A 15,270-nucleotide genomic window follows, 5' to 3' on the forward strand; every position below is an offset into this window, starting at 1 on the left:
TAAATTAAAAATGTAAACATTTGATTGAGAAAAAATAAAGACCAATAAAGAAGGATGCTCCCGGCTTGACTTTTTCTTTAAATTAGAGAGAAGGCAAAAAAAATTACCCTAGCAGCAACCATGCAACTGAGGTTAAAAAAAATTCAAACAAATTCTCCCATGTTTTTATTTCATTTAGTTTGTTTGGTTGTTGCTATTGACTTTGAAACTGACACGCCCGCGGAAACGCCGGTAACGCAGGCGCAGATAAGAGCAAGCATGGGGAATATCCTATTCTAAAAATAACTAACACTGGTAGCTGCCGACCTTCTACCAGACTTGCATGAATACCAGGGAACAATAAAAAAATTAATTACCGGGCGATATAAACAAATACCGGGTAGTATAGTTACACGACAGTTTGACTTTGACACACAATTTTGCAGATTTTTCAAGAATACGGGCCCTGGCCACACTAAACAGGTCTGTTTGGTGTTGAAGTTATAACTAGGTCGTTCAGGACATGAAAATGCAAAATTGCGCTATAGCCCCCCAAAATCACAAATCATATAATTTGTGGTTAAAAAAAACCCAGATAATTGGTATACTAAAGTACATTTATTTCCCTATCAAATCCTTAAAAAAATGAAAAAGATTGGAATAATTGTCAGCTGAATGAAAGTGTACATAAAGGTAACGTTCATGAATGTCGGACAGAAGTGACATACATAAATTTACAAATGTTTCTGGTTTCTCTACCTTTTATGGATGTAACATGAATGATATACCAGGTGAAGATAAAACTGACAATTTTGTATTTCCAGCTGCGAGAGCAGTATATTTACTGTCAGTGTTGTTGTTTTGCAGTAAAAATAGAATTTGACAATGCGATGCATTAAAATCGTTAACATCAAAGATAAGTTTCATATTTCTGTTGTGATATCCTACAGTTTTAATTGTTTGTTTTATTACGGAAAAGTTTGACATCAATCTATAGTTTGCTTTACCATTTGACTCACAGGAGTTAAAGGATTCAGGAAAGTACGACTTACTAACTACGACTCTGAAAGCGAGTCAGTCGATCATTCGATCGTCTTGATTTCTCTTCGTGTTAGTATGTATACTGTTCAAAAAAAGAAACGCATAGCTTGTAATATTTGGTTAATTTAGTTATATGGCTACAAGGATATCCACCAAACTGCAGAAAATGTTTATCTGGTCGTCGACCTTTCGTCCATTGCCACAAGTGAGCTCTGCACGTGACGCATGCGTTATCAGTGGCTACAATGTCAAAATTGCTCATTTGGCATGACCACTCGTCATGCTTCAGTGTAATCTCGTGAAACTCGGGGAATATTGAGCTCTCACCATGTCTTCCAAAACCCATAAAAGCGGATTGTTCGCCACAAAGAAATCAGACGACAATTCAGCGACGAAAGATGGCCCGATTGAGCAGAGAAGACCGCCAAATTGCATTGGGTCGTTTACAAGCAGGCCAAAGTCAAAGTGCAATCGCCAGGCACTTCCACGTGTCCCAGAGCACCATCAGTAGACTGTGGGTCAGGTTTCAAGCCACTGGCTCCGTTGCTGACTTGCCACGAGCGGGAAGACCAAGGGCGACAACTGCTGCTCACGACCGCTTCATACGGCTCCGCCACCTCCGGAATCGTTTCCTGTCGGCCTCATCTTCTGTCCAGGCTCTCCCCGGGCCACACCGATTATCGGAACCGCCTGTATGAAGCTGGTTTGAGAGCTCGCAGACCTCACAGAGGAGCTGTCCTCACCCGCCGCCATCGCCAGAACCGAGTGCAGTGGGGCAACCAGCACCTTCGCTGGACCGTCCGGAATCACTGGAGACACGTGTGGTTCAGCGACGAGCCCTACTTCCTGCTCCAGCGACATGATGGTCGGAGGAGGGTCTACCGGAGAGTAAACGAACGTTACGCGCCCAACTGTGTGGATGAGGCACCCGTTCATGGTGGTGGAGGCGTCATGGTGTGTGGGGCAAACAATACCGCTGGAAGGAGCACCCTGGTGCACGTCCAAGGGCGCATAACTGCCCAGCGATATACGTGGAGGAAATTCTGCGCCCACACGCCCTTCCTCTTCTGGCTGACCAGGATGCCATATTCCAGCAGGACAACGCTCGCCCGCACACAGCACGACTCACCACCCAGTTCCTCACCGACCACCATGTCCAGGTGTTTCCCTGGCCATCCATGTCGCCAGACATGAACCCGATAGAACACCTCTGGGATGAATTGGACAGACGTGTGCGCAGGCGAGAAGAAGCGCCGGCAAATCACCGCGATCTATTGCAGGCACTTCAGGAGGAGTGGGACACCATCCCACAGCAAGATATCCGGCATCTGATCCAGTCCATGCCCAGAAGGTGCCGGGCAGTTGTTGCTGCTCAAGGCAGTCACACCCCCTGCTGACTTGACAGCCTCGGCACCCAATCGTATTGATTGACTGATTGATTTGAAGATGCAAATGAACTGTGTGTGCATTCAACTGTGTCCATACCAAATTTCAAACAAATAATCTAAATATTGGATTTTCTGTTAATTTTTTCGACAAATAAAACAAATTTGGCAAGTAGCAACTATGCGTTTCTTTTTTTGAACAGTATATAAAATGTTCTTCCCTGCTGTTATTTACCAGGTTGAAGAGAAGAAGCTTGGCGAGAAGCTGTGTGTGATGGACCCCAACTTCTTTGTGGCCAGTCCCCGTGCCAGACGACCGGGACAACAGCTGTCAGTCACAGACAGGTTCAGGGCTCAGTACTCCAACATGCTGGCCCCTTTCACGTTGGAAGGTAAGTACATGTAGTAATAATAAAAGTGTCACACCCGATACTTGTATGTTAGATTCTTAAGATTCAGCTCTTGAATGAATGTTTCCTACAATGTTATGCTGCCCCAATAACCCATGAAGTGCAGTTCCTACAAATAAAAGTACGCTTTTCACGCTCCTGGTTTTTGAGTCACTTGAGAAAATGTGACTCTATGTAATCGGTCAGTGTTAGTCTGTCCGGCCGGCCGTCCGGCCGGCCGGCCGTCCGGCCGGCCGTCCGTAGACACCACCTTAACGTTGGACTTTTCTCGGAAACTATCAAAGCGATCGGGCTCATATTTTGTTTAGTCGTGACCTCCAATGACCTCTACACTTTAACGATGGTTTCGTTGACCTTTGACCTTTTTCAAGGTCACAGGTCAGCGTCAAAGGAAAAATTAGACATTTTATATCTTTGACAAAGTTCATCGGATGTGATTGAAACTTTGTAGGATTATTCTTTACATCAAAGTATTTACATCTGTAGCCTTTTACGAACGTTATCAGAAAAACAAGGGAGATAACTAGCCTTTTCTGTTCGGCAACACACAACTTAACGTTGGGCTTTTCTCGGAAACTATAAAAGTGACCGGGCTCATATTTTGTTTAGTCGTGACCTCCAATGACCTCTACACTTTAACGATGGTTTCGTTGACCTTTGACCTTTTTCAAGGTCACAGGTCAGCGTCAAAGGAAAAATTAGACATTTTATATCTTTGACAAAGTTCATCGGATGTGATTGAAACTTTGTAGGATTATTCTTTACATCAAAGTATTTACATCTGTAGCCTTTTACGAACGTTATCAGAAAAACAAGGGAGATAACTAGCCTTTTCTGTTCGGCAACACACAACTTAACGTTGGGCTTTTCTCGGAAACTATAAAAGTGACCGGGCTCAAATTTTATGTGAACGTGACTCATTGTGTTGTGAATAGCAATTTCTTCCTGTCCATCTGATGCCTCATATAATATTCAGAACTGCGAAAGTGACTTGATCGAGCGTTTGCTCTTCTTGTTCCTAAGAGTTCTTGTCTGCATCAGAGAAATTTAGCATCAAGTAAGATTAGGCTAACCTGCCAGTCTTTCTGCTGGCATTGTACACATAAAACAAACTAACGTGAAGTTTGTATTCTCACATTTATTAAAGTTCGACCTTTGCTATTCTGCACACTGCTAAGGTTTAACTTAAGACACTGCTGGGGTATGCTGACTTCAAGACATGACCCTACCCATAGTTGAACCTCGTTAAATTTCAAGGTCATGCTAAGTTAAGTTCAGATAAAAAAAAAAACCTTGAAATGTAAAAAAAAAACATTTCACATTTTTAAAGAACAAGAGCTTTGAAACTTCACACACTTACACAGTCCAATGATCTTTTGACAAGACGCAAGCATGGTTGACTCTAATCTAATTTCAAGGTAACATCAAGGTAAAGTTTTGGTCAACAAAATGAAGAAAAGTCGCGTAAGGCGAAAATACAACATTTAGTCAAGTAGCTGTCGAACTCACAGAATGAAACTGAACGCAATGCAACGCAGCAAGACCGTATACTCGTAGCATCGTCAGCCCACCGCTCACGGCATAGGCAGTGAAATTGACAAGAAGAGCGGGTTAGTAGTTGCGCTTAGAAGGATAGCACGCTTTTCTGTACCTCTCACACAGAGGTGAAGGTCAGGTCAGTAGGTCGGACATTATTATTTTCTTGAACGTTTATGGAGCTACAGTTAAATAGGCAGATAACTTCTGTTAAGCATTCGCTTTTTGGCTCACGTAAGTGTAGCCTATGCGATCGTAACTTTGTCTGTCTGTGCGTGCGTGTGTGCGTGCGTGTGTTTGTGCGTGTGTATGTCTGTGGTAGAAACTCTAACATTTGAAGACGTCACATTACATTGACGTCACATTATGACGTAAGAGGGTTAGACGTCACGCGAAGGAAGTACTGAAAGTCTCGGTCATTATTATTTTGAGCGAGCCGAGACTCTGTTGGCAGTCGTGTCCCTGTAAGTAGGCTACATGCAGACAGACAGATCTAGATCTAGTGTCTCGCTGTCTTGCACAGTTTCACCTATGCTCTTTCTGTGTGTGTATGTGTGTGTGTGTGTGTGTGTGTGTGTGTGTGTGTGTGTGTGTGTGTGTGTGTGTGTGTGTGTGTGTGTGTGTGACGGAGTGATTGAGTGTGTGTTACCGTTTGTCGATTTCTTACGTGAGCCTTGATGGCTTCGCCTCTTGTTACATTTAGTCAAGTTTTGACTAAATATTTTAACATAGACAGGGAATCGAGACGAGGGTTGTGGTGTCTGTGCGTGTGTGTATAGAACGATTCCAAGACAATACTGGACTGAACTTATAGAAACTTCACATGCGAGTTCCCGGGGATGATTGATATCCCCAGAAATTTGTTTTCATTTTTTTGATAAATATCATTCATGACGTCATATGCAGCCGCTTTTGGTGAAAGTTGAGGTGGCACTGTCATGCCCTAATTTTATGATCAAATTGATTGACATTTTAGTCAACTAATCTTCGACTCATTCCGGTCTATGGTATTGCATTTGAGCTATGAAGCTTAAAAATTAATGAGTTTGGTCATTAAAAATCTCAACATTGTAATTATAATTATTATTCTAGTAATCGACCCAACAATGATTTTATCATATTCTTTATCATCTCCTAAATCCAAAAATATGTAGATATGCCATGTTTACTCTGAAAATGTACTTACAATTAATGAAAATATGTTTATTAGGCCAAATTATGATTACCATTAAAATGTGAGTAATCAATCCAAAAATAATTACATCTTATTCTCTATCATTTCCTGATTCCAACAATATAGGTAAGCCATGTTTACTCTAAAAATGTGCTCACAATTAAAGAAAATAGGTGCTACGTCGGCATTGCTTCGCGGAGACGAGCGTGACCCCGTCTCGGCCTTCTACTAGCCAAAACTTACTACGTTTAGTCTCGGTGATGGCTGGTATTTCAATGTTGATCTTTTAGTTTCAACCTGACATATTGACTAAATGTTTTTATATCGCTTCACGCGACTTCTTTTTTCCTTTGGGGTGTCATCTTGGACTGCTTTCAGACACTGTCCCGACACAAACATTATCCGAGTTTTAGATATACTCAGCCTAGTACAAAACCTTAACCATGTTAGAAAGGAGAGAACATTGGTTATTTTTGCTTTATTATTCATTGATTTGTTTTTATTGTTTTGAGAAATGCCCTGTGCAGTAAATCTCTCTACAAGTTCTATTAACAAATTGCAGCGACGAGCACAGAGGCGCAGTCAGGGACGGTGTTCAGGTTACCGCTCAGGACGGAAGACAAAGCAAGCAAGACCAAAATCAGACAGCCAGCAGCGACCATGGAGGAGGTGAACGACCTTCTGCAAGACTTTCGGTCAACTATGGGCGAGTGTCTCCTCTTCCTGAACAACGTCAAGAAGATCGGAGTGTACACAGCAAGAGAAGACGGGAATATTGAACTGGACTTCGAAACGCAGCTCACCGCAGACCAACGCAACATGAAGATGCAAGAAGAGTTCAAAATGCACGTGAAATCTGAAGCTGAACGTTTGAAAGATGAGGCAAGCAGTCCAAGCCTTAGTGAATTTCTTTCAAAGGAGGCTTCTCTTCACTGCAGTCTGTCTTACTCTGACGGGAATAATGAGGAATGGCTGGTTGTCCACAGGTTTGGATTGTCCAACAGCGACAATGTACCAGAAACACTGCAATTGTCGTCAACAGTGAGAAATCATAAACTGCTACCGGTTGGAGGAGTCGCTGTTTGTCTGTCCATGCTGGAAGAAGGGCACACACGTCAATTCAGTTCTCAGCGCATAGAAGGCACCACTGTCAAAACTCTTGCAGCATCTTTTGAAGGAAAGCATGATGTCAAAACAGCAGTTCCTGAGGTACACGGGAACTTGCAGGAACTATCTGCATCTGCTCAAGCTGCGGACCAGAGAACGTTTCAGGCCTTCTGTACGCTGCCCATCCCAGTTAACACAGGCCTGCCAGTGCACGTTAACGGTCGCTTTGTGCTGGATCACGAGACACGACGTAACATCGACACTCGGAATGACAACGAACTGACGTCTTGGAATGAGCTGTTGGCTCGCAGCGTCATTGTACCTGCTTACGTCACTGCTCTTCGAGAGGTCAGGAGGTTGTGTTTCTCGCAAGAAGAGGTTTCACTCAGTAAGAACTATAAGCAGAAAGAGGAAAATGGTGCTCTTCCAGACATGGGACGCAACTCTGGCAAGAAGCGAAAAAAGAAGAAAAAGCACCACAACGAAAAGACAGCTTGCCTGAACAAGGCAAATCTGGTGAGCTGTGCAGACATAAACGCCAAGCTTAAGCAGTACAGTAACTTCTTCCCAGACCATCGGGAGGAAGTCGACACTTTCTGGAAGTCCTTGATGACGTCGTTCTACCATCATCTCGCTGAGACTGAGGCTGACGTGTTTCCTGTTCTGCGCAGAGACTTGGATCGTCTCCTGTGGGTGCCAGCTGTTAAATCAGAAGGTTTCCCTGGGTACTTTTTGAGGCATGCGCTGTCTTCAAGTCTGAAACAAGGGCTGATGAACCTTAACATGAACATCGTTGAATGCCCTTTTTGGCTCCATGAAGCATTTGTCAAGAGTTCAGTTCAGGGCATAAAAGCTGTGGATGATAAAACAGTGGTTGATTTTCTGCAGTCCTGTCACAGAGATGATTCAGACACAGACAGCTGCAACCTGAAGCACCTCCCAAAGCCTGTCGAGGACACGGGTTTCAAAACAGCAGATGGTGTCCATGAGATATTCACATTTATACAGAAACAAGTTCGAGACCTGGAAGGACTTCCTCTCAGCTTGAGGATGTCAGGACAACTGCATTGCTTTACTCCTCACAATCCAACAATAGTGTCTGAATTCTACGACCTACTGCCTGGGTCCTGTGGCCTTTTTCTACACAGCGAGTTGATACTGTGTGTAAAACTGAGTGAAGAGAGCCCTTGCCCCGAGTACCTGAAGCAGTTTGATCTTACTGTTCTGACCAAGCAGCTGCCAAACACTTTGCACGAATCCATGATGAGCAGGGTCCGAACCCAATCGTTGGATGAATTGTCCTCCAAACACCAAGACCTCTGCTTGTCTGAATGGATTAAACGTCTCTGGCGTTTTCTTGATGACCTAGAGAAAAACGAGCAAAGTCAAGATATTGAACTTCTTCAGGAGTGGTGTCTCATTCCTGCAACGAAAGACGAAACAATCTACCTTTTTCCTGTTGGAGACAGAAACCAGGTTGTCTATATTCCCGTACGAACAAATCAGCAAGTACCCAGAGTGGTCAATAGCGAGAATGAACAAGTCAACAAAAGTCTTAAAAAACTTCCATTATTCAAACTTGTCACGAGTCTTACCTTTTTCCAACCTATAGCCTCGCAAACTGTGGCGTCAGTCAACAATCCTAGATACCTGATCACAGCTCTCACCGATATACAGGAGCACAACTTGAACAGCAGTGAAGCTGAGGCCATTCTGGATTTCTCCTTCAGAACAGTAGATTGCCAAAGTCTTGCTTCCACAATACGAGTGTTACCATTCTTCGAGAGACCGGACGGTTCTTTCGTAGCGGTGGGAAATGACAACAGTCTGCTCTGCCTACCTGATGGCATTCCTCACGATGGTCTGAACGAATGGTCCAACAATAGAGGCATCTCTCTGGTCAAAAGAAACGGTCGGCTAGAAAACCTTTTTCTACAGTTGGGGATTGCATCTCCCAATGAAGAAGAGTTCTACTGTGAACACCTGTTGCTGACGCTGCCATCTCTTCCAGCAGACACCATTCCCCAGCACATGGAGTACATCAAAGAATCTCTTAACTGGAAAGACGGCAAGCGTCTACTGAACACACTGCGTCTGACACCGTTCATCAAGGGGATTGATGGAACTTTATCCGTTGCCTCGGAGTTCTTAAGCCCCTACTGCAAGGTGTTCAAGGTGATGAAGACACAGGAACGGTTCCCTCCACCCCCATACGATAACTACCGGTGGAGGTTGTTCTTGGAGTACGTTGGCATGGAAAGTGAGGTGTCAGAACAATGGTTTCTTACATTTGCGAGAGAGGTGGCCAGCACAGCCAGAAGGCCATTGTCAGAGAAACAGTCTAAGGAATTAGTGATGTATCTTAAGTCGTCGGAAGAGCTGCGCAGCGAGCAATTTCTGAAGCAGTTGAAAGGTGTTAAGTTCCTAGTGCCCCTGTCACGTGATGACCTGCCTGACGGAAAGCTCCTTCAGTCCTTCCACCCGTTGTTCCACCCACCCACACCGCTCATATCGTTCTCTGAAGGCCTGGCACCTGAACAGCAGTACCTTGGGTGGACCAGCTCGTGTCTCTTGTCTCAAGACGCGGATCCTTCACAGTTCGTTAACTGGGAATGTTACATGCATGAGTGGGTTGGGTTCAGCCCACAGCCCTCTGAAGACCTGGTCGTGAGACATGTGAAGAATGTGTGTCAGTCTCTGGGTATGAAAGACAAAGGTGGTTCATCGCTTCTGACTTTATTTGATGACAGGGAGCTGAACTTGATTGAGAACATCATGGAAGCCATCTACAACTTTTTAGGACAGTCCTGCGATGATACTATTTACAAAGTACGGGATGTTGCCATAATATTTGACAAGGACAAAAAAGCCATGTTCTCAGCAGATCAAGTGGTGATAACTCTGACCGAACCGCAGTTCGTTGAGGGTTTTGTGACACGTGCTCCAGAACAGCTAGGACCATTTTTCAAACTCTTCAGAAGTCTTGGAGTCTGTGACACCGTCACACCTGATCACTATGCAGTGGCCCTGGAGCAAATCCATGACATATATGGTGATCACATCCTGAATCCAAATGATCTTGATTTGGTCTCACGTGCTGTTCACAATTTCTTCACTCTTCTGAAAAGTGAATCGGATACGAAGAGTTTTTCAAGATCCGTTCTTTACCTTCCCGCAGAAGACATGTACCTGTTAACAATCCACCCAGAGCAGATTCCGCAAGTGAGGTTGATGGACTCAAAGACGGTGGTGGTAGACGTAACGATTCGCCACCAAAGGCGCCTGAAAACACCAGTGGAAGGTCTTGCAGTCTTTGTGAACTTCGCTCGGCTTGGTCTAAATGGCCACAACTTGTACGAAGAGGTAAAGTTGCTCCCTCACTCATGCCGAATGATGGAGTGGAACGCAGTAGTGGAGGAAGTGTTGGTGGATTCCTGCAGAACAGAAGCAACTCAAGACTCGGATACTCAGTCCATCACGGAACTGCTTCATTCAGCCGAGGTGGTGTACGTTGTGAAGAGACTGGCCAATCATAAGTTAATGCAAACGGGAAGCCCATTTAGAGAAGTTGATGATAAAATGATAGAGGAAGCGCTGAAACACATGGCCGTTTTCAAAACTCAAGATTTGAGGACTGTGCTTGTTCTGCATGGGTCAGAGTTGCCGGACACATCTGAAGAGAAACAATTCTTTATCTTGAAAGACAGACTGAAAAGTCTCTCTGGTGGTGAAACCGCTGCAAATACTTCTGTGTATATTGATGCCCGTGAAGAAGTAGGTACAGATAACGTCAAGATGAGAAAAACCATACCAATTTTGCGAAGAGCCATATCCTCAGCAGTTGGGTTTGACATTTCAGCAGTCTTGGACGACTGCCTGGCTGACTTATCCACTGCATCAAGGATAATGGATGATGCGGAAATAACTCCATATTCTGGATGGCAGCCTGCAGAGTCAGCGTATCCTCCACCTGGAGAACTCGTTCCATACTCCATGCATTTTATGCTGGATCAGGATATCTATCAGTTCAAGGTGGGAAAGTTCGTTGCCTATGAACTAGACGATCCCCTCCTTGATGTCGGGGAAGCGAAGCACAGAAACACTAGTGATGATGAGTCGAGTTCTCCCGAAGAGTTGGAGCCTTTCAACAGTGGAGAACAATCTGCAAAGAAAAAGCCTTCCTACATTTTTTCCAAGGTGAAGAGGGTAATTGAGCCGCAGACTGACGTGAACGTTGACACCAGGACAAGACTGCTGCTTCTGCGTTATGTCATCGTCATCGGAGAGAATGATGGTGAAGACGAACTCAAAGAGGTAAGAACAGTAGATAAATGTATGCTCTTACTATCACCAATCTAGCCCAAACGAATGTCTCTTTAGTTCCCTGCTAATTGGTCTTTTTTCTCCAGCGTGATTACTGAACATATGTTGCATCTCTCTCTCTCTCTCTCTCTCTCTCTCTCTCTCTCTCTCTCTCTCTCTCTCTCTCTCTCTCTCTCTCTCTCTCTCTCTCTCTCTCTCTCTCTCTCTCTCTCTCTCTCTCTCTCTCTCTGCTTCCTCCATCTCTTGTTCATCCATCACCCAACCCGAAGATTGCACCTATACTGATAGCTGAGAAGTGGTTTTAAGTCAGACGTCCTACCGACTGCGCTATATTTCATTGCCCATATTATAAACTTAACAGAAACATACTGTGCACCCCAACTAAGTTTCAATTTCATTTAAGGCCGTCCACTTGACTATCTGGCACACCTTTCGGATTAAAGAGTTATTTTGTATGGATCACGTGACTGCCGCTCAAGTCAGCGTACTCCCAAACATTGACGTGACAAAAACGGAAGAAACCGATTATTATTAAAAATCAACAAAAAATCATAATGGGCAAAACTCAACAACTTTTATATACGAGGAGAAAGTCAAATCAATATTCTACCCAGTGGTATCCCTATTTGAGCGGTGGTCACATGATCCCTGCTAAAGACATCTTTGGTCCGAAAGGTGTGCCGGATAGGCAAGTGGACGGCCTTTAACAGCATAGACAGTTGAAATGAAACAGGAATTAATGCTTTATTTTGGGTGCAAAACTTGTCCCAATATTTGTTTTAGCAAATTGTCTTTTAATCAGTCTGAAGGACACTATGTGACTTAAAAACGGCTTATTATATTCAGGTACAAGCCTGTGAACTGTACAAGTTCATCAGGCCTTCTCGGGGCGCTTTGGTTCCTTTCACTGGAGACACGACCCCTCGCCCTTCTGCCTTCAGCCAGCCCAGTGACGACCTGAAGGCAGTGCTCAGAGACATCCGACGTCAGCTGCGGAAGATATGGAGTGCCATGCCCGACGACAAAAGCCGCAAGCGAGTTATCAAGCGTCTAGTCCTTAGCGTCTGGCACCCGGACAAGAACCCCGGAAGAGAAGAGTTTTGCACGAAGGTGTGTCAGGAGATACAATATTACATCTCACTTCTAGAAAAGGGAAAAGAGCTGCAGTCGGACGATGAGGATGACTGCAACACTGGGAACTGTGGAGGCAGCTTTGGCAGCTTTTTTAAGGATGTGTTTGCCAGGGGACAATCTTACGCAGAATCCAGAAGGACGTTTTACAGTTCCGGTGGATGCTCTTCATCGGGATTCTCGTTCAGGTCGTACTGCGACTCTCATGCCAACCCCCAGCCCGAGGAGGGAAAGCGGTGGCTGCGCCAGGCAGAGAAAGACGTGGAGGCAGCCAGAGAGACGCTACAGAGGGAGACTGCTGGCTTCAACTGGGTCTGTTACATGACTCATCAGGTGGGTGGTTGGGCTGTCCAAAACCTCATATAACCAGAGTGCCAAAACAAACAATATCAAATGATCACGAATCAAAATTTAAGACAAAATTAAGTGGCATCGGTGCATGTCCGAATCTCGAGGCAATGAATTTCAATGAATTTCAATTTCATCCCCGAATATTCCAGGTGTTTGCATCCTGTTTGTGCTTGATCTTATTGCAGTTCTGTATTGTTTGAAGTCTCTCAGTTTGGACTTTCTGCATCGCAAATGGAAAAAAAAAAAATTTCGAAAACGCGCAAACATAGAATTTCTATATGAATAAAGCTAGAGTGTAAAAACAATACAAGATACTAACTCTCAGCCAGAGCCACATTGACCAGGAACAGGGGCGGAGCAGTTAAGTCCGACGGGGGGGGGGGGGGGGGTTACAACCTGGGGTCGGCAGGGGTGGGGTATCGTGGCAACGCCCCGTTGGGGGGTCTGGGGGGCAAAGCCCCCCTGAAGCTGAAGAATTTTAGCTATCTTATAAACAATTTGTGGCTTATCCTTGATTTTAAACATGATCAACTGGTGTCAGCAGCCACTCATTATTTCTTTTAAAGTTAGTATTAAATAATGGCAATTTATCTTCCATGATATCTGCTCCCGACATCATAAATTATAGTATGGTTAGAAGAAAGACATGTCGCATAGGAGTGGCAGTTAAAACTGTACAAAAATGATACTGATTAAACAATTAACACTTCCCCCGGCTTTACAGACAGAAACAACAACAAAATTCATAAACAGGTTTTTTTGGGGTGTTTTTTTACAGCCGAGGGGGTGGTGGGGGGGGGGGGGTCCGGAACCCCTGTAACCACCACCCTAATCCGCCCCTGAGGAATGCTGTAATAAGCTGTAAAATGTGTCAAACTGCTTGACTTCAGGCGGCGGAAAAATCGCTGAAGGCGGTGCTGTACCGGAGAGACGCAGGTCACGACCAGAGATACAGCCACAGCATCTGTTCCATTGCCTGTAGTGTGCGAGATGCCTCCACCAAGGTACTGGTGTCCAAGCTTGATGACCTACTCGGGTACCACACAGAGATGCGCTACCCAGGATTCGGTCGTGGGTACCCCAAGATCCCCTCGGACATCTACAGTCAAGAGGAGGCAGCTCAAGCCTGTGACCTGGCTGACAAGATTGTCGAAAGAGCTAAAGAACTGGTAAGGAGGTGACGTTTCCATCTGGACATGGCGAAGGAGAACCCCCAGTGCATTAGATGCTTTTTTTTATTTTTAAGTTTCAGACTTTACTGAACTCTGGGTATGACCTTGGTCCATCTAGGTCATATTTCTTTTTATATTTAGTCAAGTTTTGTTTATATTTAGTCAAGTTTTGACTAAATATTTTAACATCGAGGGGGAATCGAAACGAGGGTCGTGGTGTATGTGCGTGTGTACGTGTGTGTGTGTGTGTGTGTGTAGAGCGATTCAGACTAAACTACTGGACCGATCTTTATGAAATTTGACATGAGAGTTCCTGGGTATGAAATCCCCGAACGTTTTTTTCATTTTTTTGATAAATGTCTTTGATGACGTCATATCCGGCTTTTCGTGAAAGTTGAGGCGGCACTGTCACGCCCTCATTTTTCAACCAAATTGGTTCAAATTTTGGTCAAGTAATCTTCGACGAAGCTAGGACTTCGGTATTGCATTTCAGCTTGGTGGCTTAAAAATTAATTAATGACTTTGGTCATTAAAAATTGGAAAATTGTAAAAAAAAATAAAAATTTATAAAACGATCCAAATTTACGTTTATCTTATTCTCCATTATTTGTTGATTCCAAAAACATATAAATATGTTATATTCGGATTAAAAACAAGCTCTGAAAATTAAATATATAAAAATTATTATCAAAATTAAATTGTCCAAATCAATTTAAAAACACTTTCATCTTATTCCTTGTCGGTTCCTGATTCCAAAAACATATAGATATGATATGTTTGGATTAAAAACACGCTCAGAAAGTTAAAACAAAGAGAGGTACAGAAAAGCGTGCTATCCTTCTTAGCGCAACTACTACCCCGCTCTTCTTGTCAATTTCACTGCCTTTGCCATGAGCGGTGGCCTGACGATGCTACGAGTAAAATGGCATTGCGTTCAGTTTCATTCTGTGAGTTCGACAGCTACTTGACAATATTGTATTTTCGCCTTACGCGACTTGTTTTACTTCCCTTGTTTTCTCGGAAAGCTTCGACCGCTTTATAATGTTCAAATCGACAAAGAAAGTGTCTCGGGAATCCCAGTTTGAGTTGAAAGAGAACAAGAGCGACGCTGTGGACACTTCATTGCACGAGATCAAAACACGTGTCAATGGAATCACTCAATGACATTGTCGTCCGGTAGCGAGCAAAGTGTCATTTCAGTGCGAAATGGATCAGTGGAAATCGCGTCATTGTTTTCTTAGTGAATACTATAAACTGTTCATTTTTGAATGAGAACACGCACGCACGCACGCACACACACATACACATGCACACACACACTTACACAATACACACACACACACACACACACACACACGTACACACACACACACACATGTTAAACATTAAGAAGTAAAATTATTCTTTGATCTAATCTTCTGTCACAGTTCGACAGCTACAGAACACCACCACCGTCACCCCCGCCACCACCACACGCACCTCCACCAAGGCCTACACAACCGGCCGTTGGGGGAAGCAGTCATCTGAGTGTGACGTCATCGTCTTCAGGGAGACACACTGCCATTACCAGTCACAGTAAGTCTCTCGCTCTTGGGTAGCAAGCATTGGGATTGTCTTTTAAAAGTAATCATCATAAATGTTTGAAGTTAGTTATCTTTATT

At 44.1% G+C, this 15,270-nt stretch overlaps 1 protein-coding gene across 1 annotated transcript in view; it reads left to right on the forward strand.

Annotated features, from left to right (window-relative positions):
- LOC138977310 (sacsin-like) overlaps positions 1-15,270 on the forward strand; it is a 46,147-nt gene extending 30,877 nt beyond the window's left edge. The window contains exons 19-23 of the mRNA XM_070350212.1: positions 2,644-2,797; positions 6,088-10,946; positions 11,802-12,419; positions 13,328-13,606; positions 15,037-15,270. Of these exons, the coding sequence (XP_070206313.1) occupies positions 2,644-2,797; positions 6,088-10,946; positions 11,802-12,419; positions 13,328-13,606; positions 15,037-15,207 (6,081 nt within the window). The 3' untranslated portion in view covers positions 15,208-15,270. The remainder of the gene's footprint in view (positions 1-2,643; positions 2,798-6,087; positions 10,947-11,801; positions 12,420-13,327; positions 13,607-15,036) is intronic.

Source organism: Littorina saxatilis, linkage group LG9 (genome assembly GCF_037325665.1).
Source record: "Littorina saxatilis isolate snail1 linkage group LG9, US_GU_Lsax_2.0, whole genome shotgun sequence".
NCBI classification, from domain to species: Eukaryota; Metazoa; Mollusca; class Gastropoda; order Littorinimorpha; family Littorinidae; genus Littorina; species Littorina saxatilis.